Raw genomic sequence first — 27,128 nt, 5'->3', positions numbered from 1 at the left:
GCATCTTCCTTTGGCAAATTCCTACAACAATGATGCAGAACTCAATCGCTTTTTTAACCCACTCTAGAGCTGTAGATAAGTTTGAATTTCTTCTTTATACTGTATATATTTTTTCATACGGATATAAAAGTTCTAGAAAAAAAGCAACTGAAATGAAGCAAGTTCCTACTTTGGCAGAAATCAGTATCGTGATTAATTGTTATCAAGTCATGATTTTCTGCAACCTAATTTTTCACCAATACTTACGTAATAAATATTTTCACTGAACAAAATCAATGTAATTAACTAGCTATCATGCAGCACTGAAAGCAAACACCTACTGCTGTTAGATTTTCAACAGCCAATAAAAAAATTGCAGCCTGTTGTATTATGCAGAGCAAACAAGATACTATATTCCATGCAGAAACCCTTGCGTGTGACTATTATTTACATTGATCAGGCACTCGTAAGAGAACACACTGGAGAGTGTTTCATCCTAGCCTGAGACTGGAAGCTGGTGTTCTGTTCTAAATTTTTGTCAACTAAGGGCATTGCGGACTGCTCTGAGGCATATTTGGACACGCAGTACCAGACTGCCAGAAAGGCAAACAAAGATAAGGTTTAGTACTAAAGTTTTCAAGTAAAATTGAAGAAATATCACTCATGACTAACTGACCTCCCTCAAGCCTGGAGGGCACACGGCGCAGACAGCAGTGGAGAGGTGCTCAGTCTTCCTCACCTCCATCGAGGTTCTAGGCAAAGGTTGTACAAGCACAACCCAGAAATTAGGTTTCTAATGGGTTCCTAATCAGGTAGCTAAATAAAGTCTTTGATTTTCAATAGCTGAGCTCTAGATCTAGAGAGGCCTAGAAAGGCTCCAGACCTAAAAGGGCTCAGGAAAGCTCTAAAAGGCTCTTGCAAAGGAAAAAAAGGGCAGGGGGCAGGGGGGCGGGCCCTTGAAGGGGGACCTGAAAAGCTTCTCTGTTTACAATGGCCCCGTAAGGCCTCTGGAGCAAGAGAAAGAACCCAGCACTAGAAAAGGCTGCTGAGGGCCCAGAAAGGCTCCAAGACTGTTCAGTACAAGCAATAGTTCTTGAACGGCAGCACAAAGGCTCTGGAAAGGCACTTGGCAGGCTCCAAGAAAAAGCTCCATAAGGCTTCAGAGCTGCCCCAGAAAAAAGATCCAGGGAGTCTCTAGAGATGTTTCAGGAAAAGCTCTAGAAGGTCCCCCAAAGGCTCTAGACAGGTGCCAGGAAAGGCTCTAAAATGACTTTCTTTCTAGAGACAACCCAACAGTGCTGCAGAGCACGAAAGGCCCCAGATCTACAAAGGTTCTCAAAGTCTCTAGAAAGGCTCTTGACAGCTCTAGCAAAGCTGCAGATCTTCGGATCCCCAAATCTCTAGGAATCTCTAGCAATTTTTAAATATAGAAAACGCTAGGGCTCTAGACGGTGCAGATCCTGACATCTCCGGAAACTGCCTTTTAAAACTTCTACTTCTTTGTTATTCCACAGCACAAAATCCAAAGAAGCTGAAGCAAACAGTATAAATTATAAATCCTGCTGGATGGGAGCATATGAAAACTGTTCCACTATTTAATTACTTGCTTATAGTGAGGCTTCTTATATCAAGTTTTGACTATCTGACCTCTCTTGATTCTCAAAATGTTGACATATCATTTCATGACCCCTCCAAGATGTTTATTACAGTTAGCGGTAGTGATAGTGAAAAAAATTTGGCTTTGTTGTCGTCACTGATATGGGCAAAGAAATTGAACTCTGAATTGGCAAGAAAAACAGAATCTACTCAGATTCTTGCCCTACAAAAAAATACATATGGATGGAGGACCTAGAGGGTTCTACATCATATCATGACTTTCCCCGCTTCTCACTAGAGACAGCTACATGCTGTTCGGTTTCCCATTTTGCTTTGAGGGTTTGATTGAATGCCTATTGAGTGATGTTCAGACATTCACAATTTTCCTGCAATGTGACCTACATTGCTAAACTTCATAAATTTATTCTCCAAGGCAGTGCATCATTTTGCATGTCACAGCCATCCCAAAGGAATCTATCAGCAGGAGATGAGGCCCAGTTTGCAAAAGCTGAATGTCCTTCAGACATTTTTAGCTAATTTGTTTGTAAATTTGAGTGTTACTGTCAGAATAACACGCCGCATAAAACGGTGCTATCGTTCTATGTGTGTCTCTCTGGCTTACACTTTGTAACACATGACTAAAAATGTAACCTCTGTATTGCGTGCCAAAGATGGATATGACCAATTTCTGTCTTGACATTTGCATTTTTTTCCTCTACTGAGATGGCGTCTTTTCATTTTTTTTCTTGATAGAAACAATGGTAGAAAAGATGCAGAAACAAAAACAATACCGGGAAGAAGAGAAATCAGCCGTTCTGAATTGTCATTTCCAAGGCTGCAGCTCCTTTCACGCTACTTTCTGGTGGTTGTCACAGCTTGCTTTCTGTTGACTTCAACAAGGTTGCAAGGATAACTCAGAGCAAACTTAGTTCTACTAGTAGGACTGGAGATATCACTAATACCTCTAAAGCAACACTTCTTGGTACTAAAAATCCTTTCAGGCTGTTTATAACTGGCTTTGAGACCCCAGAAGCACCGAGACAGCAAGGGAAGCAACACTCCATAGAGTTCTCTCTTGCTGACATGCTTCAAAACCCTGCCCTTTTTAAGCTGCTAACATTACAGCGTTGTTTTGACAGGATCTACAGATTTTCAGATACCCCTTAGCTCCCGGAGCAATTTGCAGGCCAGAAGTATCACTGCACTGTTTTTTCAGAGCACCCTTAAACCAGTTACTGCACGGCAATATTTCCACTCATGCAACCATATCCACATTTTATTTTGCTGTTTTCATATGCAGCTCTTCAGTTTGCAGCTATGTAAAATTTCAATGAACTGATTAAAGAGTTAAATGCCTACATTCCTTTTTCCACTTCCAATGGTTTTATTCCTTTAATTTCAGAGACCTTTCTCCTGATTTATGCTGTTATCAAGGGAGACCTGAAGGCCAAAGACCAAGCCTCACTCCTCTAAGATGTAGGACAATCTTCCACTAAATTAGTCAATGCAACAATTTCTATCCCAACAGCGTGAGACAGCTCTGTCGGAAGGGCAGCGTCACCTTTGGTGACTGCTGCGCTCACAATTTCAAAGCCATCCTGGATTCAAACTCCAGAATTGTGCCAGCAGATTTGGTCTCCCTCACCTTGATGTTGTGCTACATTTCCAAATGTCCAGACTAGAATACTCTGGGCAATCTGACAGATTTGGAATAGAGGCAGTAAAGAGAACTCCAAGTTAAGCTTGAGTATTATTGCTATTTACTTGTAACATACAAAAAATGCTGCATCTGTGGAAGATCTGTTACTCCATAGATTTGTGCTGGGTTGGCTGGCGAATCTTGAACTGCTGCAGGGAGAGGGGCTGCTCGTGAGAGAGGAGGAGAGCAACACACACACAGTACCAGGCCTGACAATCTAAAACATGTAGAATGTAAAAATGCTAGCGTAGAAATTGCCCTCTCCTTATCTAATTACTTATAGTTGGTCTGCAGTAGATGTAGGTGCTGTGTATACACATATGCATACAGAAACAGCTTACATATACACATGTGTATATATAGATATTACATATATATACTTTTCATAAATACACTGTGTCCACTATCATTCCTCAAAAAATGAAAAAATTTGATCTTGTCATCAATATATCTCAACCCACTGCAGACTTTCACCAATCTGGCAGACCTACACTAAAATTTACAACAGTGTAATTCAGCACTACAGCTACAAGGCCTCTGCCACAAATAACTCGTCAGCTAGACTCCATCACACTGAACCAGTATTTAAATGAGAGAAATAATCAAAGGCTACATGTGTATAAGGAATATAGGAATAAGGAATAAAAAGGGAAGCAACCAGGTAAATGACAATTTCTTTCATTTATACAGTTTAACAACAACATCAGATGAGACCTTGGTTGAGTCTCTCCAGCTAGAATGTGCAGAGCTCTTTCTGGAGTAACAAAGAACAACTCGCTTTTGCCCAAAAGCAGCGCAGGAACTTTATATTGAGCAAACTGCCCCACAGAACTATTTTCTCCCAAAGACCTAAATGTCTTCCACGAGGTGTGAGAGAAAAACCTGTTCTCTGTGCACGTAGGAAAAAACATGAGGAGAGGTCTGTCCAATCTCCTCCTCTTCAGCCTGGATCGCATGGAGCTCCAGGCATTCCCCACCTCGACAAGAAAAGGATGTAATTGATGAAAGATTTGATTAAAATGTACACAGTATTTTACTCAGTAATAATGCATTATTTATGGCAGATAATTGAAACAAATCGTTGCTTTGCAGGAGACCAATAGAAAAATATCACTTGGGACTTTGAGGAAAACATTGCAGTGTGACTTCACCAAACTGTATCTGGTTTCTATGACTAATATTTCAAAATCAGTGATAGAGTAATTTGATTAGAATACAGATTAGCTGTGATGAAACCATCATGCCTTCCGTTTGATATTCTAAAAATCACATTATACACCTACAATTTTGATTCATGAGTTCTCACAGATTCTTTTCCACCTGAGGTCCTACTCCTCTGAGCTTCTTTTCTCCCAGTTCCTGTTAGAGGGAGGCTACTTAACCTTTCCACTACCCCTGGAAAAAGGATTATTTTATTTTCTACCTGAAGATCTTTCTTAAAAGAGGCAATCCGCTTGGTCTTGCTTCAAAGCATGGAGCCTGGTGATTGCTTTTTCCTGCAGATACTACTATGACTGGAATTATTTTATATATGTTTATGGTTCCACAGACGACCACTCCGTTAATTTAGGGAGGGGACTCATTTTTACAAAGGTTTGAAAATACCTTGACAAAACCTCTGTTCCTCACCTAATTTTGTCTACTTTTCAGAAGCACTTTTCAGAACACTGTCTTCGGTTACAGTTGCTCCCTGCTACACACTCGCCACCCACTACCCTTTCAATTAAGCTTGCAGAAGCAACAGGCGAGAAGCCCTAGTTCCACCGAAGTCAGGGGCAACACAGGGACTGATTTTGCTGGGGCCATGGCTCCAGCTCTGGTTAGCTGCTCTGCAACTGAGGCAAAAATAGCGAGGGAAGTTAAGCAGCAGAGTAAAAAGAACCAGAGAGAAAGACAACTTTATATTGGAAAAAGCAACATCTTTTCTGGGCTCTTTCCTACATCAAAAATTAGAAAAAAAGAGTAATAATAATCCTTTTTTAAAAACAAAATTAAAAACTCTGAAAGCATCCTACAAAGAAAGACCACAAAAATTCAAGGGCCTATAAATCATCATCTCCCAACAAGACGACAACTGTGTTTCTGCAAAGCACTGCAAAAAATGGTTCAGAGATTTGGAATATTTACGTTGCATTAACTACACAAACGTAGAACAGCGTACCAAAAGCCTCACACATGTACAGGACTAAAAGTAAATCAACAGCAGGGGCGGTCTTGCACTACTTTGCTACAGGGAAAACGAAGTTGTTGCTTTTTGATGGCAGGTAGATGCAATTAGAATACTGGATGCCTCGTGCTAAAATAAAGCAATGAGAAAGCATGTTGTGCTTTCTGCTCTTACAAGAATGCGGTACGTACTGTGGGTATGTAGGGAAGCACCTAAATGGCTAGTGTCTTCCTTCAGCCTGCAATACTAATGAATTAATTGGCTCCATGTAACCCTGCAGTTGCTCTGTGATAACTACTCTCATGCTGGCTTAGAAGTACTTCTCTTTAGAATCAATTTTGTTTTTACGCTGGCAGTGGCTCCCCTCGTTCCTCACCCCTTCATCAGATCGCACGTTTGCCTTTCACATTTTCCTTTACTGCCTCCAAATGTACTCAGTTAAAGTTATGTTTACGCTTTGTTTATTCTGTTGAGCAAAGCTTCACTGTTGCTTTCAAGTGAGGTCACGGTGTCCCGTGAGCCTTTTGTTCTGCTCAACAGGCTTTCAAAATCCCATTTAAGCATACTGTGCCTTCGCAGATGCTGCTGGGGAACGCCTGCAGCACTGGTGACTGCAGGAGCAATGTCAATGTTTGCATTTTTGAGATTAAAAACTACATTTTCAATCAATGCACTCATCTCTATTCCTGTTTTCCAGCATTCTGTGTCTCACTTCAGTATTTCAAGTAGGTCATCCGCAGAATTACTGTTTTGCTCTCTCTCCTCTCCTCCACACTGATCATTCAAAGCAGGCCGTACAGGACATGGCAGTCTTGCAAAGGATGGGTCCCTGTCTAGACACTCCTCTCAACATCCCATTCTAGAAATGCGTCTTTTAATTTGACCTATGCAAGCAAATTGACTACATTAAGTAAAGCTGTCACGTTTTTATGAGGGAGCAAAACATTCTGCAGCGTCACTGAACTTCATGTGAAGCAGCACAACACAGATGGAATAGACGGATCCCTCACGTGGAGATCTGCTGAACAAAGGCTGAGGAAGTGCAAATGTCAAGAAAAAGTCTTCAAATCAGACCTTTCATTTTGAAACACCGCAGTGACAGTTATTAACACTATCAATCAGTCAGGAGCTATTGCTCTGGCACAGAGTCATGCCTCATGGAACTGACATCAGTGCAAGAACAAGGCCATGGTTACGGGCAACGAGAAAGCTCTCGGGATGCGTTTGCTATTGCACTGCAAATGTTTAGTCTGCACGTTCACAGGAACTGTGCTCCAAATTGGTTTAAACTCTTCCCAAATACTAAATGCTAACATTTGCACAGCTATAAACGACTTATGGTTTGCCGTGGTGGAAATTCAGCCCGCGTATTTCTCAAGGGAGGAAAGATATAGGATGAAATTGCAAGATGGGAGAAATAGCTGCTAATTCTCTCCTCAGTTTTCACCACAGCAATGGAGGCAGAAGAGAAATGAAGCTTATCGCTCAAGCTGAGCTGGAAGTGTTTTTACTGTCTCACAAAACCTCCCACAATGTCAATATCACTTCTATGAACACTGGATCTAATGAAGTCTGGTTTCCTAAGGACTTCCGTCGCATGGCTGACTGACTTGGGAGTTTAATAGGGTCCAAGCACCAAATGAAGCCTTTTCTGTGAACAGGGCATTTATTAGATCCTGCGTGGAATCTCAAGAGTTTAATAAAAGTAAGCTCATGCTGCAATATTTCCTTTCAAAAGGGCACTTTAGGTCTCTCTCCTCTAACTGGATTAATATCTTTTATGGAACCTGCAGGAATTTAATTACTGTGAAGATTGGTGTTTCTCTGACAAATTTGGTTGGAATTGGCCAAAGATTTCAATTTACTGGGAGGAAAAGAATACTGACAGACATACTCACACAGGCGATGTGCTCTCATTTGCTATCAATAACTGGGCTAAAATAATTTCCACTCCCCCTAGGGATGCAGAAAGCATCATGAGATTGTGTGCATTTGAGAAAAAGTGCCTTAGAGGTGCTTTTGGTACAGACCAGAATCAAGCATAAATTTCTCAGGCAGTGAAGTAGAACAAGAATCCCCTCTCTTTTCCTGTCCCTCTCCATCCCATGTCCTCCCTCAGCGCTGTCTGTTGTGGCAGGCACCCAGGAGGTCCCGTGATTGAGGATGCGACCCAGCACATCTCTGCTGATGAAGAGAGGACAGCCCATAGTGCGGTAATTTGAGGAAACAGTCAGAATATCTTAGATCAAGGTTCATGTCACTAGTTTAGATACCTACACGCTCTTCCTATCCAAGTGGTATTGGGAAGGTAGGCAATGCAGTAGGTAACGCTGTATTCTCTGCAGCTGAGCTTCAATTTGATAGAAGGAAATATTACAACCATAAGACCAATTACCTCAATCTATGGGGCCTTCAGCTCAGATGCAGCAGTGTAACGCTCAGCGTGGGTTTACTATTGCTGCACTTAACATACAGCAAAAAAGTTGCTACTGAATAGATGAAGAATGGGACCCAGTCCTATAAGATGCCAAGTAGCAAGCAAAATGGGTGCTCCTCTGTTCAGTTAGGCATTGAAAGACTAGGTGCTGTATATTAGCGTGGTCAGTATTTAAACTCACAGCTCAAACGACTATCACAGCCCCTTATTTGCTATTCCTAGAAAATGTTCTGCCTTGAAAATTCAGCACTTGCTCTTGGCACCAACTGTGAGTGGTGCGTGCGTGCGTGCGTGCGTGTGTAAGGTGTATTCATAAATCAAGATCTGGAGAGCCATTTGCTTTGTATTTCCTCCTTATTAACTAGTTGAAGAACACTAAAATCACTTGAATTGCGCTGCAATGAGAAGAAAAAGTCATCCAAGTTTTGTACAGGCAGATATAGTACTGAGAACACCAGCATACCGTATAAATACCTCAATGTAATGTCCTTGCCTTTGAAATTCAGATTAACATCCTCCCAGTGAAGTACGAGAGCAAAGTAATTAGTCAGAGCTTGGTGGTTTATTTGCTACCACATATAATATTCTCAATCCCAGCTGTCCTTTTTTCCCCCCTTATGAATGCAGAATACTATTGCGTGCTTAAGAATGAGAAGGCAGTGAATAACAAGTACAGAATGATTAATACAAAGTGTTTCTGTCAAACTGATATTGGAATAAATGATTAAACCCTTCCATAATCAACTCATATATTAAAGTGAATGCCTTAAAGTGAAAGCTTGTCATTTATAGTAGTATTCGCAATGGGCAGTTATTCTATGTGCTTACTTCAAGAGTACATTTTTTGTATTTCTGTAAATCAAGAAATATTGATTTTGAGCAAGTCGTTGATTTTATTGTCAGAGCAAATTTAGCTTCTAGAATTGATTTTATTAACCTATTTCATAAGTTCCTCTAAACATACAGTTTGTGAGCAACCCACATACTCTTGACGTAAATGTTATTTGTAATTTAGCCAAAAAACAATTCAAGTGGAGATGGGCCAAATTCATCTTTCATTTATATTTATGCCATTCTGGAATAAATTCAGCAGACTTGCAAGGATATGCACTGTTTTGGACCAAGTAAAAATATCATTTCGTTATTTTCCTATAATTTCAGATTAACATGATTGACTTCAATGGGATACGATTACTTCACAGTTTTCTGATTATCAGCAGCAGCTTTTGAAAGAAGACTATCAATCAAGTTTGATATAGTTACCTTTCAGAACCTTCATTCTGGGCATTTCTTTCACATCTGTTTTTTAAAATGGTACGTGAAAATACTCAAAATCCAGGGTTTTGTTAAAAATTTCAATATGACGATTTGCTTAGCTCCCCACGCCAACAGATCTATAAAACTAGAAATGCTTCAGGATGTATGTACATCTGTATTGCAGATAGGTGACTTCACCTATCACTAATAGAAAATTATTTAGTAAGACTGAATTAGTTTCAATTAAAAAAAAAGTAATTAGATTGCTTGGCTACTTTCTAGGGGTCCTTTATATGCCATCATTTATTATATTGCTTAGAATATTTATTGGTATGTGTTTTCTATTTATCTTAAAATTATCCCAATCTATGCAGTAAGAGCATATAGTGATTTCCCAGAATGCTTGATTTCCCATTTGCAAAATTTTAAGAAACAGGCAGCATGAACCAACAGATTCCTTAGCACGGTGAAAGCACGGTGTTGGCTTTATTCACGGAAGAAAATAGTTCCTTTCCATCTCTGAAAAGGCGGCCCATCAAAATGCCAATGTCCTGAGAACAACATGGAAAAGAATCTGCTCTAAGACATGCTTTTTCTTTTCTATAATTTTTCAGAAGCCCTTCCTCCACGGCATTGCAATTATATTGTAAAGTAAATTAGACCTGTTCTTTCTGGCAATTAGACAACTCGATAGAATTTTGAGGGACAAACCAATTATTTACAAATTTGATAAATTTGATTTTGGCCAAAAAAAGTTTAATTTTTTAACTTCTCATTTTAAAACTAAAATCATTTTGTTTCCACATTTGCTAACCCCCTTGCCACAATTTATTTGCTAAAGTATATTTGCATTTTTTAAAAAGAATTGGAAAAAATATCAAAATGAAACATCAAATTTCAGATTAATGGTACATTTTGTTTCAACATGAAAAGTGGATTTTTTCCATTTCACACAGAAAATAAGCAAAAATTTGCACCCAAACACACACTTGCATATTATGCGGCCGGTGAAGCAATTACGAGCGCAGCCCTAGATGCAGATCACAAGGAGAAGGCAGGCAGGCAACAGGCATTGCACCTGGCACCATTCCCTACACCTCAGAGATCTCTAATCTGGTTACGGATGCTCCAGGCGGTTGTTACATGTATCCAAGAAACAAGCAAAATGTGCTTCAGGCAGCACTAAATTCCATGAAGCGTCACTTGTGCCAGCTGCTGTGCAGCAGCGGGGATGAGGGGCAGTGCTGGCTGCTGAGGAGCACCGGTCGTTTTAGCGGGGTCGTGCACACCGTCTGAGGGACTGGGTATCCTACAAGAGGGGCCAAAGCAGAAGCCAAGGTGTCCAAAAGTCATACGATCTTAAGAACGTTACCAGGCCAGTTTAAACTTGAGTTTAACACAAGAAAGTCAGTTGAGCCTGTTCCATTTTATATGGAAAACTGAACATCTACTGGACCAGAATTTTTTGCATTTGCAAAAACTGACTGTGCGGTGACATACGAAGCGGAACGAGGATATGTTTTCCTTTTTTGATTGTAGTGGCAATAAATCCCCAGCTCCAATGGCGACTCCAGCAGCAGATGCCATTGATTGCCCCTGTGAAATCTGCTACAAACTAGCCAAAATAACAATCCCACATGCTCTGTGTATGTGACTAGAGGATCACAGTAACCTCCTACTACTCAAATTCTACACAGAAGCTCTTAACGTAAGAGCTCAGTATATTTTAACTGTTCTTTTCCAATGATGAAGGTCCCAGGAAGTAGGGAAGGGAAGAAAATGATATGTGAAATCAACTGGTTTCTCGTTATTAGCTTACACGTTCCATAATGTATCTTTACGATGTTACTTGACTGCCTCAAGTTATTTTAAATACAGCTTTTCCCCCATTTTGAAGTTAGTTAATTCAAGTATTTATTGGCAAATGGTAATCCCTTCCTTTTGGTACCTAAGTCTTCACCCATTAGTCAGGAGTACCATTCATGTTTCTTCATGTTTATCTATTTATCTTTTTTTTTTTAGCAAAAACTAGAAAGGCAAAAAGTATTTTTCAGTCCAATTTCTTTTACACTGCTTGTGAAATAAGAACTGAAAAGCACTGTGAGAAATGCACTGAAATGCAGTAGCTTCAGTACAGCACTGCTGTTTTGTTATTATTTACGGGATTTACAGCCAAGCAATCTCATCACTTCTTTTTTAATTGAAACTAATTCAAACTTACTAAATAATCCACCAGGATTTAGAGCAGAAGCTTAGACATCAACAGAATATATATCTTTTCCATTTAGTGGGGTTCAAGCAAATCAGTCAGAATGCTGGACTAAAGAAAAGCACTCTAAACTTCTGAGCTCTTAAAAGATACATTTCAAAGTAGCAAGTAACTTTCTAAAGCAATTTAGATATAGTCTGTATTCATTTTATAAGCCCCTCTAAACATTGATATGCAATCTCCTCTATAAAATCAAAAGCATGCTTCTGCATTTATATGCTATACCTTACAATAATTATTTGAATGGAAGATCCATGTGCTAGCACAAATCACTGCTGCTCTTGAAAACATGTCTTTAAAATGTGCAGTGCAGAATTACCCGATTCATCCAGCATATCCTGATACCTAATTTTTGTAGGGGAGACTAAGTTATTTGTCTCCATAACGTGCAAAACAGTGACAACACATGAAAACCAGGTGTCTACCTGAGTGATGTCCATTCCAGAGTCACAGCTCAATGGCTGGGTTGATGTGAGGCCATTTGAACCTATTATTGTTGTGATCACACCATTCTCATCAATTTTCCGAATCATGGTACCATCAACGAAGTAAATAAATCCGTGCTTATCTACAGTGATACCTGGATGAAAGGAAAGGTTAAAAAAAAAAAAAAGTTAGTACTGACATTATCTAGATTGGAGAGTATGACCTTAAAGTGTTTCCTTTCCTCTTAGATTCTGAAAATCTGATGATTAAAAAAAGTATGAGTCAATTTTTTCTAATACTTATTTGAAGCTTATGCAAAGTGTGGAAAGATGTTATCCAGATATCAGAGCAACTCCCGACTTACAGAGACATAGAGAAGAAACAGAACAAAGCAGCATATGCGCTTGTGACATATATTCGTAGAATTGTGCTCTTCAATAACTTTGCATTATGTCCTTCATCACAGACAGTGGGTAAGACTAGCTTTTCTAAAAACTTACCTTATAGTTGATTTTTCTTCATTTTCACTTTCTTAATTCTCACGCAGAGGCAAAATTCTTACATTTCTGTATTGTGTGCATCATCAGAGCACCTGGGCAAGTAGGAGGCACCCATGAAAAGCCAACGAGATCCTTGCTGCGGAAGGGGGTATCCATACAAATGGTCCACCCTCACAGTGTTCCCCAAAACACATGATTATGTACCAGAAATAAGCTAGTCCCCCGACAACAGGAGACTTCAGGATACTCCAGCATGCGCTAACGTGGCTCTGCCCCTTTCGGTACCTGCAGTAGCTCTAGCATCACTACACTGCACTGCTTTGCAAAGCAGGGACAGACCCTAAAGCAAATGGGACGGCTAGGCAAAGGGAACTCCATGCTCTTCTTTATCAAAGTGGGGAAACGGAAGCACAGATCTACGTGAGTCCTTGCTGCCTCATGCTGGCCGTGCTGGCAGCACCACGTCACGACTCGTGCCCAGCCCTGCTCTGTCCCAGCCTAACGCTTCCCCCACGGGTCTTCCTGCACTCCTGTTTTGCTAGACTTTTCTATATTGTGTGAAATGTAAGTATAGTCTTTATTCCCTGAAATATTGAAAACAGCTAGAAAAGCACTTCTATTCAAGTTGGGTCTGTAAAATCCTTTCTACCCAAACTGCTCAATTTCTTGCTTTAAACTACTTCATAATTTCCCATTTAAAGTTGCATAACTTCGCAATTACAGCATCTGCTGTGCACAGCCAGGCTCTTTTAATAATGAATTTATGTTCTGCTACATAGAAACGAAAGGCAGAGGACTTGAACAGATGGTTTGGAGAGTGGCTGATACGGCTCTCGATTTTTGTCCCCGGCATTTAGCACAACTGACGGCTACGCGTACTCGGAGTTTGCAAAAGGCTTGCTTGCATGCCCGTTTGGAATACCACACAGCACTTCCATAAGCCGTTAAAAACGAAAGAAAAAACCCAATCCCCCTCCACTTCTTTAACCTTTAAATATACAGGAGCAGGTGTAACTGGGAGTCAGGGCATGCAGTAAGGGAAGGGGCAGTCTCCTGGGGCCCGAGGACATCCTTCACCTGGCAGCTGGAGGCATCTGGCGATTACAGATGCTTGAGCGCAACATGCTTTCTCTTAGGGCATTAACACCCAGCGGAAGGGCCGAGTAAGGCTGTGAAGGGTACACGCTTTCAGATACGTGCTGTCGTAATATCCCCAGTTGTTTCAGCTCCCATTCGGAGGCACCTTTTCACTCTATGTGACATTTAGGCGGCTCTCCAAGGTCTGAGGGCATCACCATAAAAAAAAGAAAAAAAATCCAAAGGCCACAGCAGTTAACTTTTTAGTGTCTAACTATTCGACTACATTCAGTCTTCAGGCTATTAGTATAGTGCTGGTAGCTGAAATTAGTACTTGGAAATCAGCAATTCGGTGTATTCATCTGCCTGTAAACTGCAGTTAGAAGACTGGTAATCGCTGTCCTCTCATGTCCTCCATTTTGGACAAAAAGTGCCCAAGGACTGCTTAATTGCCTTAGGCTACAGGGCCAGGATACGTTGGTTCATGGTCTGAAAGGGCTCACCACTGAAATGCAAAAGGCAGATGTCAGCAGCGGGAATGACGGTCCCGGGGGGCATGCGGGACAGGGCCAGCCAGGAGGAAGCTGGACACTGGCTCTCCCGGCACGCGAGCTCCCTGAGGATGCCTCCTCCGTACAGCACTCTCAGAAGATCGTTACTCTTTAATTAGAGAGTAATGGTGCAGGCAGAAACTTTGTACGAAGCCTGGCAGATCCCATCTGCCATGTGCTTCTGAGTAGTCACCTTATGAATCCAAAAGGCTGAAATGTCTGATGGTGAGTGTGTCTAAGTGCTGAAGGGGTACGTTTTGATGCTGAGGGGACGAACTACGCGCTCCGGGGTTTGGGAAGGGACTGCACGCCGGGCTCCCTGCCTGTCTGTCACAAACACACGCAAGGTGAGAGTGAGAGCTGCCGGTCGGACTTTCAGCCTATTCCAAAACTAAGGCTAGATGGGCAAAGTGAGCTGCAAAATCTCTAGAGACAAACAAGCTGCAAAAACAACCCCTTTAAAACCCCCGCAATGACCATGTCCACAAGTAATTAACATACCAATTTCAGACGCTTTTTCCAAACGTTCCTCCCAAGGGAATGCCCATGGCAGAAGCCAACAAAACGCACTACTGGCAGAAAGGCCGGTGCCTTTAACAGCGATCAGCTCCTGCGACGCCGGGAGCTTTTCCCAACAATAATGCCCAAAGGGCCAAATTATTACCTGCCTTTTGGTTTGGGTAGGGTTTGAAGTGGCCGCCGTACACTGATAAATCAGCCCTTCCGGAAATCAGCGGGGCTCTGCTGACCCCAGCACCCTGCTTGGGCCCTGGAGCACGCGGCGCCGGGGGCTCCCAGCACCTCCTGCCCTTTGCGCGGGGATTTTGAGGGTCCTGCCACCTCTGGCCTGGGCTCTACTAGCCACCAGGGCAGGGACATCGTGGAGCCAAAAACATGCAAATGGACTAGAAAAATGGAAAAACTGCTGGAAATGGTGCCAGGGCTGCTCCTCGGATGAGTGACGGGTTGTGGTAAACGCCTCTTCAGTCCCTGCCTCTTACTGCTTTCACGGGAGTCTCCCACAGCCTCCTTTTCTGGCGAAAAAGGCACCTGGACTGCTGTGGCCCTGAAGGCGCGAGGAGCAAGGACTGCCTCTTGCGAGCAGGTATGACTGTCTGTTGGGGCTGCTTTTAACCCTACTGATACTACATCGTGGAGCTATTAGGTGGGATTTGACTTACTTTCCAGCATAGGTCATAGGCTGAAGAAAGGAAGCCGCTTAGGTGGCGGGGAGAGTGCTGCGGCGCACCCGGAGAGGAGCCACAGCACAGCCCGGGCGGGAGCCACGGCGCGGGCAAGGTGACGCCACCAACCATCACCACGGCCAGCGCAGCTCCGCTCTTACGCGATTTCCCCCTGAACAGATGGCTGCATTGGCTGTGAACCACTCATTATATAAAAGTCAAAAATTGTGCAACGATGAAATAAAGCCGCTCAGCTGTGCTGCTGAAAGCATTTCAAACACTGCCTGTATAAGAAAACCAAAGATCCTCTAATGCTGGAATTATGCTTTTCGGCCTACAACCATCACAGAAAGGCAATCTATCTGCAGGGCAAGTACTACACCAGTGTAATAACAGACACAGGACCACGTCTTCCTTATCTGCGCTAAAGAGAATTAATTCGTGGCACTTCCTAAAAAGCAAAGTTTAAAGCACCAGTTTACACACGTTTAACACAGAACCACTGCATCCAATAGTTATTCCTGTGTAGCTGCTTCACTCAGAAAACATATCCTTTTCTTAGTTTTTAACTTAACCTAAAATAATACCAGTTTACCTGTTAGAAAAAAAAGTACTTTTGCATTTAAATCTTATTGACAAACGCCCTATACATAACATAGCATCGAAAAACAAAATACAGATCTGTGGCTAAACTGTCCCAATTTATTCATTAGTAGATGTTGGATTCATTAATGCTCCAGTCACAACTTGCATGATGCTTCATATAATCTGTACTCTACGAGCTTATTTTTAATCCTTTTGTGACGTACAGTGTGATACAGAACAGAAGTGCACAGTGCTTCAGCTGCTCTTTAATCGCTTAGGAAGCCAGAGAGGAGCCATGTGCTTCCTGAGTGCCAACGGAAGCACAAATTGCAAGTATGAATGAGTGCAAGTATGAATACTGCTCGCTCCTTGACTGAGTGAAAAAGCTCATTTTTTACGTATCTTTTTTTCTCTGCGCAGAGAGTAAAATGCAGTTTGCATTAGGCTCTCGCTCTGGTTCTAGTTTCCCATGGGGCTGTAGCACTGAACTGTGAGCCTCACCGACACGGCCTCCGGGCACAGATGCGGCTTACTGCCCGCATGACAGACCTACGTTGCTTGGATATCTGAGATTCCTACTTAAACACAGTTGTCTCTGAGTAAGTTGTCTGAGTAAGGACTAAGTCCTCCATGTGAGGATTTGGTCGTGTCCTTTGACTCGAAGGTTGAGCACAATCTGTTTTTCTGAGTAACATCCTTGACCCGAAGGACTGCTTTAGTTACGGTTACTCACTGGAACAGTCTTACAGAGCACTACATTTTGTACCTGAAAGTAAAACAGGAGCTCTTGCTAACTTCCATCTCCAGTGGTTTTATGCTCGGACATCTCAGAACAGTATTTATAACACTGTTACAGGTCTGTTAATCCTTCCCATTTTAGCTCTGTTAACCAACATCAAAAATGGATTGCTGCTAGCGCACTCACACATTGGCTACTCCCTGCCATCACTGCAAAGGCTTCGCAAAAAAAGTGCGGCTCGCTGCAACTTTTCTGCACAAAATGGTACTTAGCAGACAGGCTGAATACAGCCACAGTGAACACAGAGGGCAGATGGAGTAACCTCTCCTGCAATATGCTCTGGGGAGTGAGTTTGGTGAAAGGGTTAACTCTTCTGATAGATTTGCCTTAGTGCACATACGTACACAGTTACAAATGCAAATCACACTTTCAAAGCAAACTGCTCATTTCTGGGCATAGCTACCACAGGAATTAATTTCAAAACGGATTTGAATATTATGCATCCTACCTTTACTTTCAGCTTAGAAATCTTGGCCTTGCAATGTTAATGGAGCTAAGCTTATGGTGGATTTGTAATTAAATTAAAAAATACGCATTAAAATTAATATAGCAAGTTCCCTATTGAAATATTTTCTCTCTCTTTTTTTTTTTTTTTCATACCATAGCCCACACTTGTGTTCTAAGAGATTATTTTTTGTGAACAAATCCTCCTCAAACACATCAATGAACAGCAGCAAGAGCTATATAATGCCCACTTCTGGAAATTCTACTTGACACTTTGTGCCCAGTTAAAACCTCTGCAAATGAGTATTTTACATTGAAAACGTCTAATTAAAATTCTGAAGAATTTGTACATGAACATCTAAAACTACTGGTGAGGACTGATAAAAGGGAACGTGCTACCTTCTGCTGAAGAAAAACTGTATTCAGAAGGAACTTGCTATTCTCATAAAACTTTTAATAGGAAGAAGTGAATCAAATTGGTTAATTACCATTTTATGGTTGGTAAAAGGGCAAATTGCACGCCATCCATTTCTAAACTTCCAAATGTCTCTGGTGCTTTTAATTAAATCTGCCATCTAGAAACTACTAAAGTAATTTTATGCAATTAGTTATTTATAGGTTACCATAATACACCACTCAAAATATGATTCAAATGATTTGCATTCTGTTGCTTTGTGATCTTTGTCATCTTTACTTCATTACTTTCTCAGTACTAGCAGCAAAACGTTCAACTATTCTTTGTCAGCTAGAACACAACTTCAGTACTTGCACTTGACTGTTGTTCTCTTTGGAGATGCGTTAACAGCAGCGCTGGTGAGAATAGCATTATTTTAAGTACTTATTCTGAATGAAAATGTCCTGCTTCCAGGTTGAGATAACAGTGACTGGGTCACACTCATTGCTGACAACGTTCATCAGAAAAGTGAGTAACTTTCTTATGCATTCAGACGAAGGTTGTCTGAAATTTAGGAGAACTTGCTTTGCAGAAAGTCTGCATTAAAAAAAAATCTACAAGATTCCCAGACTTCTGAAATAATAGGTAACTAAAATCACAGAAGAAAAAACAAGGAACACACATCGGTGAATCAAAAATGGAAAGAGCTGAACTTATTTTATGATGTTTGCATTATGAAATCGAATGCAATGATACGAGTTTGAAAATCACACTGGTTTAGGTCTGCTTCTTACTTTACACGGTGATACTGAGCATCCCACCCCCTTTTGCTTTTCTTTTTGGATTGCATAGAAGGCTTCAAAAGCTCTTACGGATTTGTAAAATGGCAGAGATTGCTGAATAAATATTAGTGACTCACCACCCGTGAAAAGGGGGTCTCGTCTTCACAGAATGCTATATTAAGAAGTGAGTCTGAATCCTACTAAAGCCTATATGAACCTTTCAGCTGAGCAGGAGCAGGCCTTAAATGAGCTACTGTCATATGACAAATGCAAAGGTTCAATCTGAGCAGTTGTTCTTACAGCTTTATTTACTTTAGAAAGTAGTGCTGCAGATGGTGAGCAACAAGACTGATTATTTCAGGATGTAAGCTATTGGTGGTGGTGGTGGGGGGGGCTAGCACCTTTTCCAAATCGTCATTTTTTTCTAGCATTGTCATAGTAAAATAATTGCAAGTAAAATGAATAAAAGTACACTGCAGAATTGATTTTTAATTTAAGCTTTCATTTGTGTTGCTAGTTCATGGCCATGGATCAGAGTGAAAAAAGGTACTTGGCCACGGCTGTGAATAAGGCATCTTTATTATGCATGGGATTTAGAACTCATTCCAATCTTCTGCGTTTTCCTGGTGCTTACCCTGAGGTCACTGCATCTGTAGTGAGGTCACTGCACTGCATTTAAGTAGTCTGCACCCTCTGTGCAGTTTGTAATGTCTTCTGAGGCAGTAACTCTCCATACAGCTTGCAAAGACCTTCTGCGCATCTATCATCCAGTTTTCAAGCGTCTGTCTGGTCTGGACCCAGGAGTCAAAAAGCAGACACTGCAGTACCTTGGATGCCCAAATCTTTGGATCCAGTGCTTGGACTTCTAAAGGCTGTAAGTCACTTTTGAAAATTAGCATTCAAACATAGAAGGGACTTACCGTTTTATTAAGTTACTTAGTTTGCTGTTCCACAATAGCTGTCCTGAGTGGATGCTCTGTGGCTGTGACAAATACAAGGTAATTCAAATCAGATGTTAATCTAAGTCGCTTCACTTGGCGTACTTACTGAGAGATACTGTAGCTCAGCAAAATGTGGTAACTTGATTGTCTCAGACTCTCACTGCCTCTGTCAATTAAGCTTGGAAAGTCAAAGGCATTTACATGTCTAAAGCCCACTGACTTCAGAAGGGCAGAGTAAGTGTTCAATACCTTTGATCCAGGCGTTGGCTTTGCAGTGCTAAGTGGAACAACTCCCAGGTATTTCTGTACATTTTAGTGCTTCTTACTCCTCCAATATTCTGTGACTTATCTAGTAAAAAACACGACCCTGTCCCTTAGTGCCTTTTTGGAAGTATTAATGCAGACTATTCAAATGATAGGGTTGGTGACTAGATGGGCCAAAATATTTTTTCCAAAAGATTCCCAAACTCACCAAACAGAACCCTCCACCCCAAAATTGAAGTCTGTTGCTTGGTAAAGTTCAAGAGATTGTAATTCAGACAGTGATTAATACCTTGTGTAGTTACTTCTTCATTTTCAATATCTTCTTGTGTAATAAATGTGTTCAGCTTGTCACAGATCTTATTTTATGTCCCCACCTCGTATCATTTCACATTCTGCTTAAGTACTAGGTCATCTATTACATGACTCATTAGTCTGAGTTCTCTACAGAATTAAAGAAAGTTGCAGTAAAAATAATATATTGAAGTTCAAGTTTCAACTACATCACCCATGCATGTTTAAAAGCATCCTTCAAAGTCAGCTCAAACACATATACAACTGTGCAAGATTAATGTCCACTAAGCCCCTTCCTTCATCTTTAGTCCTTCATAGAGAAGTGGGAACAGACTGAACAGAGCTATACAGCTTGTGAATTACTGGTAAAATAAAAATTGAGGAAAGCGGATCAAATGGTAATTGATTAGGGCGACTTTACTATGTTTTATCACTGGGCCCTCAATTCCTGGTGACTAGGTAAAGACAGTCATGCCAAATAAAGATCCTGAGAAATCAAAGTTTATGAAAGCTTTAAATGATTAAATAATATTCTAGAACTCTACAAAAAGGACTTGCAAGCCTACTGAAGTAGGAAAATCACTGTGAGTTCAGAAAAGACAAAAGAGCATTTGCAGCAACTTTCATTCAGAAAAGTAACTGAAAAAATCATATGTGAATTTCCACTTATTCCCGTACATCTGAGGGATGTTACCAAACAGTATTAAGTTTCCAATTACTGTTACGCAACAGGTATTTCCTATCAGTTTTACAAATGGACAAACGGAGTCATACAGATAAGCCTACATTCAAAGCCACAAGCAGCCAAAAGTGAGAATGTAACTCCAGCTGTAATGAACCAAGGTCAGACAGCGGCTAAACGGAATTCTTTCCCAGATATTATCTTTCTATCAAGTAAAATAGGTAAATTTGTTACCTTTTTCCTTTACTGCAAAAGAACGAATGTTGAGGACAAAAATCAAAAGGTAGATGGAAAAAAAAAAACAGAGCTAAAGTTTCTCCACATCAGATTAAAAAACAAATGCTAAACTCTTGTCTGGTCATTGAGCAATTCTATCATCTGCATCATCATGCACATGTTTTTTGTGTTGAAAATATCTTGAAGGAGAGGAATTAGAAATTATTTGTTTGCTCACGTAGTCAAATGCTACATAACGTTTTGCTGCTTTGTGCTCAAGTATGTTTAAATGCGGACAAGAGGTTGGCGAGTCTGTGCACGCACCAAAAATTTTATCCGCATTTCCTGTGTTCTAGAAAAAAGATTTTGCATACACTGTTTGAATGTAATTTCAGTAGAAACGTGACCTGGTATCTTGTGAGTTAATAATGATTCTGATAACAAGCAAAATAAGTGATCAAAATAATCGCCAAACTGTACTGAAGTACAGGAAAATTTCCGCTTTTCTTACAAATAATAAATTTACGGGTACTAGGCAAGTACTCCCTACTGCTTTTGAGGTTATTCAACCTCTTACAGTGAAGAGGAAGACAACGTAGCACACACAGCACACATAAGACCATTACGATAATACACAACTAACTATTCATCGTGTGATGGTGACTACAGGTTGACGCTGTACTGTGCTAGGCCTTATACAAATACGGAATGCTGTAGTCCCTAAGTTCCTGAGGTTAAAATCTAAAACCCAAAGCATAACAAAATGCAACAAAACCAATTCCAAGGTAAACTGTTATAACTTAGAGCAAGTGCAGAATTCAAAACCAGCTGGGAGCCATTATCTGAATTTGCCAGTATATGAGCCATTGTCCACTTACAGTTAATTTTATTAACTTTCGCTCACTGCCCCAAAACCGATAAATTGTATTTTTATTCCTGTTAATTTCTTTGTGACTAGAACTTTCCATTGAAGAAGCCAGCTACGCATGGGTATTTTTAAAGTAGAGGGCATATTACAGATTTTTACCAACATACTTCCCCAATAAGACAATAAGATGGAACAACTAACTGTAGTGTAATTAGATATAATCAATTGTAATCAGCAATAATGCATTGATTGTTTTCTGCTAAAGGATCTGAAAACCCTTGTTTTCTACTATTTTTAGAACTGATTCATTACATTAATTAGCTGCTTGAAGATTAACATTTATTTGTACTTACCTCGCACTTACCTTCTATCATTAAAGACATGTTAAAGTTACTCTATCTATAATTACAATGTGTCTCTTGCTAAGCCTTAGAACAGGATTATTCGCTTGTCTTAGAAACGTTTCTGCCTGGATATACATTCTAATTTCCTACTGATATACAGCCTTCCTTTATTAGCTCACGAAAATAATCAAAACTCTTCCTTAGAGCTAGTCATTAGGAGCAAGCACTGCGCTACAGGGGGAGCATGCTAAAAGCCCACTTAGAGCTCCGCCATCAGAAATGCTGAGTACCCTGTGGTCTCCGTGATTTCGGCGGGAGTTGAGGCCGAACAGCTTCCTTAGAGGATCAAGTCCAGAGTCTTTATCACAGTTCTAATGCACACTGCAAGTGGATTAACTGTGGCGCTCATGGGGATCCAAGACTTCACGTGCGTTTTGCCTGTGGCAATATAAGAGGCATTCGGAAAGCAGTTTGCATCTAAACACTCATTTTACTTGGAGTACATGAGATGTGGACACTTTGCAAAGTGTTTTTAATGAGGAAGGATAAACTACAGATTTCCAAATAAACTCAATTTTGCTGGCTCTCTACTTTAAGTACGCTGACTTAGTATGTATGTGCAAGCTCCGTTCACATCACAGGAGTCACCTGAATGCATTAAGTCTCAAAGTGGACTTCACACCCACATTATTTGCTTCAAAGTTAAATATAATTAGATGCTTCCACCCTGTAATAGAAAGGTAATTAAAGAGGAGTGTTGCCACACAAGGAAAGAGAGCATTTCAGAGGACGCTAGCTGTAGTGTGCTGCTCACTCTTCCCTCATAAAGGATTGGCTGTATCAAATGCATGAGCGAGCTTTGTGAAGCGATTTAGCTTGCTCATAGATTGAACCACTTGTCACCTCCAACCCCTTTTTGTATGTCCAATCGTACCTGAGTTCCTAAGCAAGGTAAGGAAATGACAGAGGACTACCATTGTGTACTGCGGGCACGTTCTCCTCCTACCTCTTGGACTGTTGAGCGAGGCCTCGGATGCCTTTCCACCATCGCCGCAGTGACTCTGGTCAAACGGCAGGCACTGATCACCCGTGCCGGCCACCACATCCACATTCTTGGCCAGATCCTTTGTTTCAATGAGAGATTTTGCTTTGTAGACTTTTCTGGTGTTCGTATCAGACAAGTAAAGGGATTCTGACACTGGGTCAACAGCCAAGTAATACTTATGTGCAGGACTTGTACTAAAACAGAAGAAAACAGCATCAAAGTTAAATTGTTGTTTTTCCTTCTAATCTGCGTTCATGGTAGAACAATGCTTGTATTCTCTTACTGATCTGAAAGACAAGTCTGTTCAGCTATTTGGAGAGAGACAGAGGTGTAAGTGAAATCGGCTTTAAATTAGCTCATCCAAGTACCATCCATGAGAAGGAAGGAATCAGGACTAGCTACAAAACCCGACCAAATTGCCAGCTACACTAATTTAGGGAGCTAGCTTATGCAAAGAGTGCTATTGTCGGTGGTAGTCTGCCATCAGGACCAAGCCAACTAGTATAAAGCTAACTGGAGTGATTTCAGTATAGCTATAACTACTGTTTTCCAGAACAAGGGCATTTTTCTATACCTGTTAAGCCCTAGTACTTGTGACACTGAGAAACAAATCTATGACTTACTTAAAGCAGGGTGAATCACAGACTCTTCTGCATAGGGACAGATACCTATTCCTGGCTATTTTTATCTGTTTTTAAACCTTAGGAAATATGAAGGTGTGAAACACGGTGCCTTAATTCAAGCCTACTGTGTTGTCAGGAGCAAGGCAGAAGGCCAAGCACTGTCAGTGCAACTAAGCATGAATTAATGCACCATAATTCATGCACCGAAGTGCCTTACTGAGATTATAAAATGTTATTTAAAAATATTTACATTTGTTAATTAAATGGTGAGGACCATAAATGCTAATCAGGGAACTGGGCTGCATCTTATTAACCAGTAAGACTTTTGGTTTCTTTCTGAGCGCAAAGTTAATTTAGGTTCAGGAAATTGTCTAAGAGCACGGCACACCACACAATTGTCCTGAACCTTGTGAGATCACAGTGGTTCTGATTATAAAATACAACAAAAATGCAGACAGGCTTAGGTCCTTTAGATTACGTAGGCTCTTACTGAAATGGTGAGAGATGAGCACAGGCACCACCATGCTGTTAGCTGCTGCTTGTCAGAGGGCCTAGGCTCCCGGCGAGGATTGCTGCCACTGCGGTGTTTCAGGTCTGTGGCAGAGAGCTGTGCTAGACACTGACCTTCCCGTATTTCCTGTACCTTTCTGTGGAATTTTCCCACACAAATGTGCTTTGAAGTACTATGCTAGGCAGACTAAAAAGGCTGTGAAAATCACATTTTGCTAAGAAGAAATTTTATTAACATTTTTACAACTAACTGACATGTGTTTTAGCAAAGCTAGGAAGAGATTTATTTCTCTCAGTTTTGTTTAGACGGTGGGTTTGACAATGCTCTGTGTACAGCTCTTTCTGCATGCCCAGGTTTTCATGCCACAACAAATTAGGAAAGGAATCTCAGTAAAGTGTAAGTGGTGAACTGGGCAAGAATCCAGAACAGACATGAAATGTCTGAAATGACAAAGACCTTTGAAGCTTTTGCTAGGATGAGGGAGATACCAAGCTTCATTAATCATCCACTAGGCAGCGCCACCTTATTGAGCAATGTTACAAACCAATTTTAAAATTTTTATCAATATCTCTTTTGGTTTAGCAATCAACTCAGTACTCTATATATTGCTAAGAAACCTCCAACAGATGATCAGCTGAAATCTCATATTTCTATTTGTGAGAGACTGTGTCAAAGCTGTGCCATGATAAATGTGATAGAGCTAGGGCCAGTTTCTCTCCATTCTCATTCTCCATCCAAAAAGGGACAGAAACTACTCACCACCTCTGAGCACTGGGCCGCAGGCTAAACTAGCTTAATGCTGACCTTCATCACAAACTTTTATAAAAGACAGAAGTGTAAAATACAAGGGATGAGATATTCCCACAGTGAGGGAACAGATGGGAAACCCAGGGCAAGGAAATAGAAAGTATGAGAGAGGACCTTGGTAGGATGAAAACGAGTAAGCGGATGAGCTAAATGCAATTAATCCTGAACTACGTATCATCATTATTACAAAGTTTTGTTTGTTAAAAACTTTAAGAATCATTTGTGCTCTCTGCAGCAAGCTCAGAGGAGACTGGCTAACCATAAGAAGATTTTTCAATAAAATACTGTTATGGGAAAAGTTGCAAGGAGAATTCTAGGTGTTAAATAAATGCACTCTCCATCAAGCAGAAACTGCAGAGAAGCAGGGATCTTTACACACCCTCCTCATAGACACGTCTTCTGTCATCCTTGCCATTATGTTTAATACAACGGCTTTCAGAAAACTCTTGAGGTCATCTTTGCTTAAAGCCTTGAATACTAAGATTTTAAAAAGTATCAGTAAAAATGGAACAAAATCAAACACTCCTAATCTTTGGGAAAGTCCGCAATCAAATCCAAATCTGGGCCTATTTAAATTAGCCTGTTCAAAATTGTATCAGGTAGACTGCTATTTACAATGATTCCTTCCAGAACCAGTTATTACTTTCCCTTACTTCAGTTTTTTTCTCTAACTTCAAAGCCTAGTTTCCATCTCATCAGTTATCGACCAGCTTTGTTATTTCTTATTAAAATCTCAATAACAGGAAAGTCTAGAAAATGAAACTGGATGACTTAATTTAAAAAGCCAAACATAAGATCAGTGGCCTTCTGTGTCTTTCTTGGTCTCCAAACACTATCCCTTTTTTATATAGCATTTTCTTTTTCCTGGAAAAAGAACACTTTCCCCCCTTTCTTTTGGAGACTAAAGGCTGTGTTGAGGCCTTCAGTTCGGAAGCCTTTTCCTACTTGGACTGTCAACAGCCTAAATTCTCTTGCCTCCAACAACATTCAGTTGCTGCTCCCACGTGCTTATTTGAGCTTCCTGGAAATCTCTAAGACACGCATAAACCGGTATTCATCCACGCCGTCTCTCAGTGCGGCTGGGGGCCTTCACCAGCTTAACAGAGTATACCATACACGGTGGGACTGATGAGTACTTCTCCATAACCTCAATGACTTCGTCAACCTCAAGTGACATCCTCCAATTTGCCAGAGATCACTTGACATAACTTGAACAGGATACAGATAGTTTGGGATAGAGTTAATTATCGTAATTAATAGATCTGGGGTACTTGAGTATGAAAAAAAATCTCACAACTTGATTTAATAAAGGTTTAAGCTCATCTAAAAAAATCAGAAACTTGTTCCAATGAACGGGTATTTTAAAAAAATTGTACTTTACAAAAGAAACCTCTAAATTAAAAACCTGATTAGCACTCTGAATACATTGCAGAGGAACACATTCAATGTGTGTCTTTTCATCAATTTACAAGGATACTGATCAGTTTAACATACAGGCAAATGGAAGTGATCCTTCAACTAAAATATGGAGCCTTAGACTTTTAAACTAGGAATTATTCTTTTTTTTAAACTAGGCTTTCATTGCAAAATATACGAAATGTGACATCTTTTATCAACGAGCCGGCAAATACCCTGTGGTATTCCACAGCTCTGTTGCGGCTAAGCCAAATAATTCTGACCGGTTGTCTCAGGCCTCAGAACAGTTTCGGGCCTCAGTTCGCACGCAGTTTCCTACTATGCCATGCAGTCATCAGCTTAGGTTGAACTAGTGCTGCTTTATTGATCTCACTTACATAGCGAAACGCTAAAAGACGACTGTTGGAAAGGATGCCTAGGCCTTGCTGCCTTGCTATCTCCTCATAGCCTGCAACGTCATTTCTGCACTGTTTTAACTCCCTCACCATCCACTGCAGCCTAACGTCCAATATCCTTTGTTTCGAAGAAATCCTAACACTGCAATATCAAAATGTTAAATTAAAAGGGGAGAAGCAACTTGCTCTTGCTGTCAGAAGGCGGGAGCGAGAACCGAGCCGCGGCCGCTGGCCTCAGCTGTGTGCCCGGCTCTGTTCCCCCCGCGCCGCCTGCAACGGGGGCGGGCGGCACATCTCCCCCTGCCTGGGAACTGCCAAAGCCCAGGCCTCTTGTGGGTGGCCGTCATTTTTTTTTTTAATTTGTTTGTTTCTGAGTTGCTAAAACTCCAGTTTCCTTGGGCGGCTATAGCTGTGATCACACTAACACCCTGTGAAATGAGTGTGACAGCTATGAAGAGCGTCCCGGCCTTCAGGTTTAAACCTCTCGAGCTCAGTCTGGTGATCAGCAAACTGATTTTTAGAGAAAGACTTCATTCCTTCAAAGGGAACACATCAAACCTTCTTTATGATAAATAAAGG

At 40.9% G+C, this 27,128-nt stretch overlaps 1 protein-coding gene across 5 annotated transcripts in view; it reads right to left on the bottom strand.

Annotated features, from left to right (window-relative positions):
* The window catches only part of TENM1 (teneurin transmembrane protein 1), a 910,925-nt gene that overhangs the window by 37,133 nt on the left and 846,664 nt on the right, over positions 1–27,128 (bottom strand). For all 5 annotated transcript variants that reach the window (XM_068956568.1, XM_068956571.1, XM_068956570.1 and 2 more), the window contains 2 exons: positions 22,759–22,991; positions 11,830–11,984 (listed from right to left, as the gene is read on the bottom strand). In XM_068956568.1, the coding sequence (XP_068812669.1) occupies positions 11,830–11,984; positions 22,759–22,991 (388 nt within the window). The remainder of the gene's footprint in view (positions 1–11,829; positions 11,985–22,758; positions 22,992–27,128) is intronic.

The sequence above is a fragment of the Struthio camelus genome, chromosome 11 (assembly GCF_040807025.1).
Source record: "Struthio camelus isolate bStrCam1 chromosome 11, bStrCam1.hap1, whole genome shotgun sequence".
Classification (NCBI taxonomy): domain Eukaryota; kingdom Metazoa; phylum Chordata; class Aves; order Struthioniformes; family Struthionidae; genus Struthio; species Struthio camelus.
This window is presented reverse-complemented; position numbering and strand designations above follow the sequence as displayed.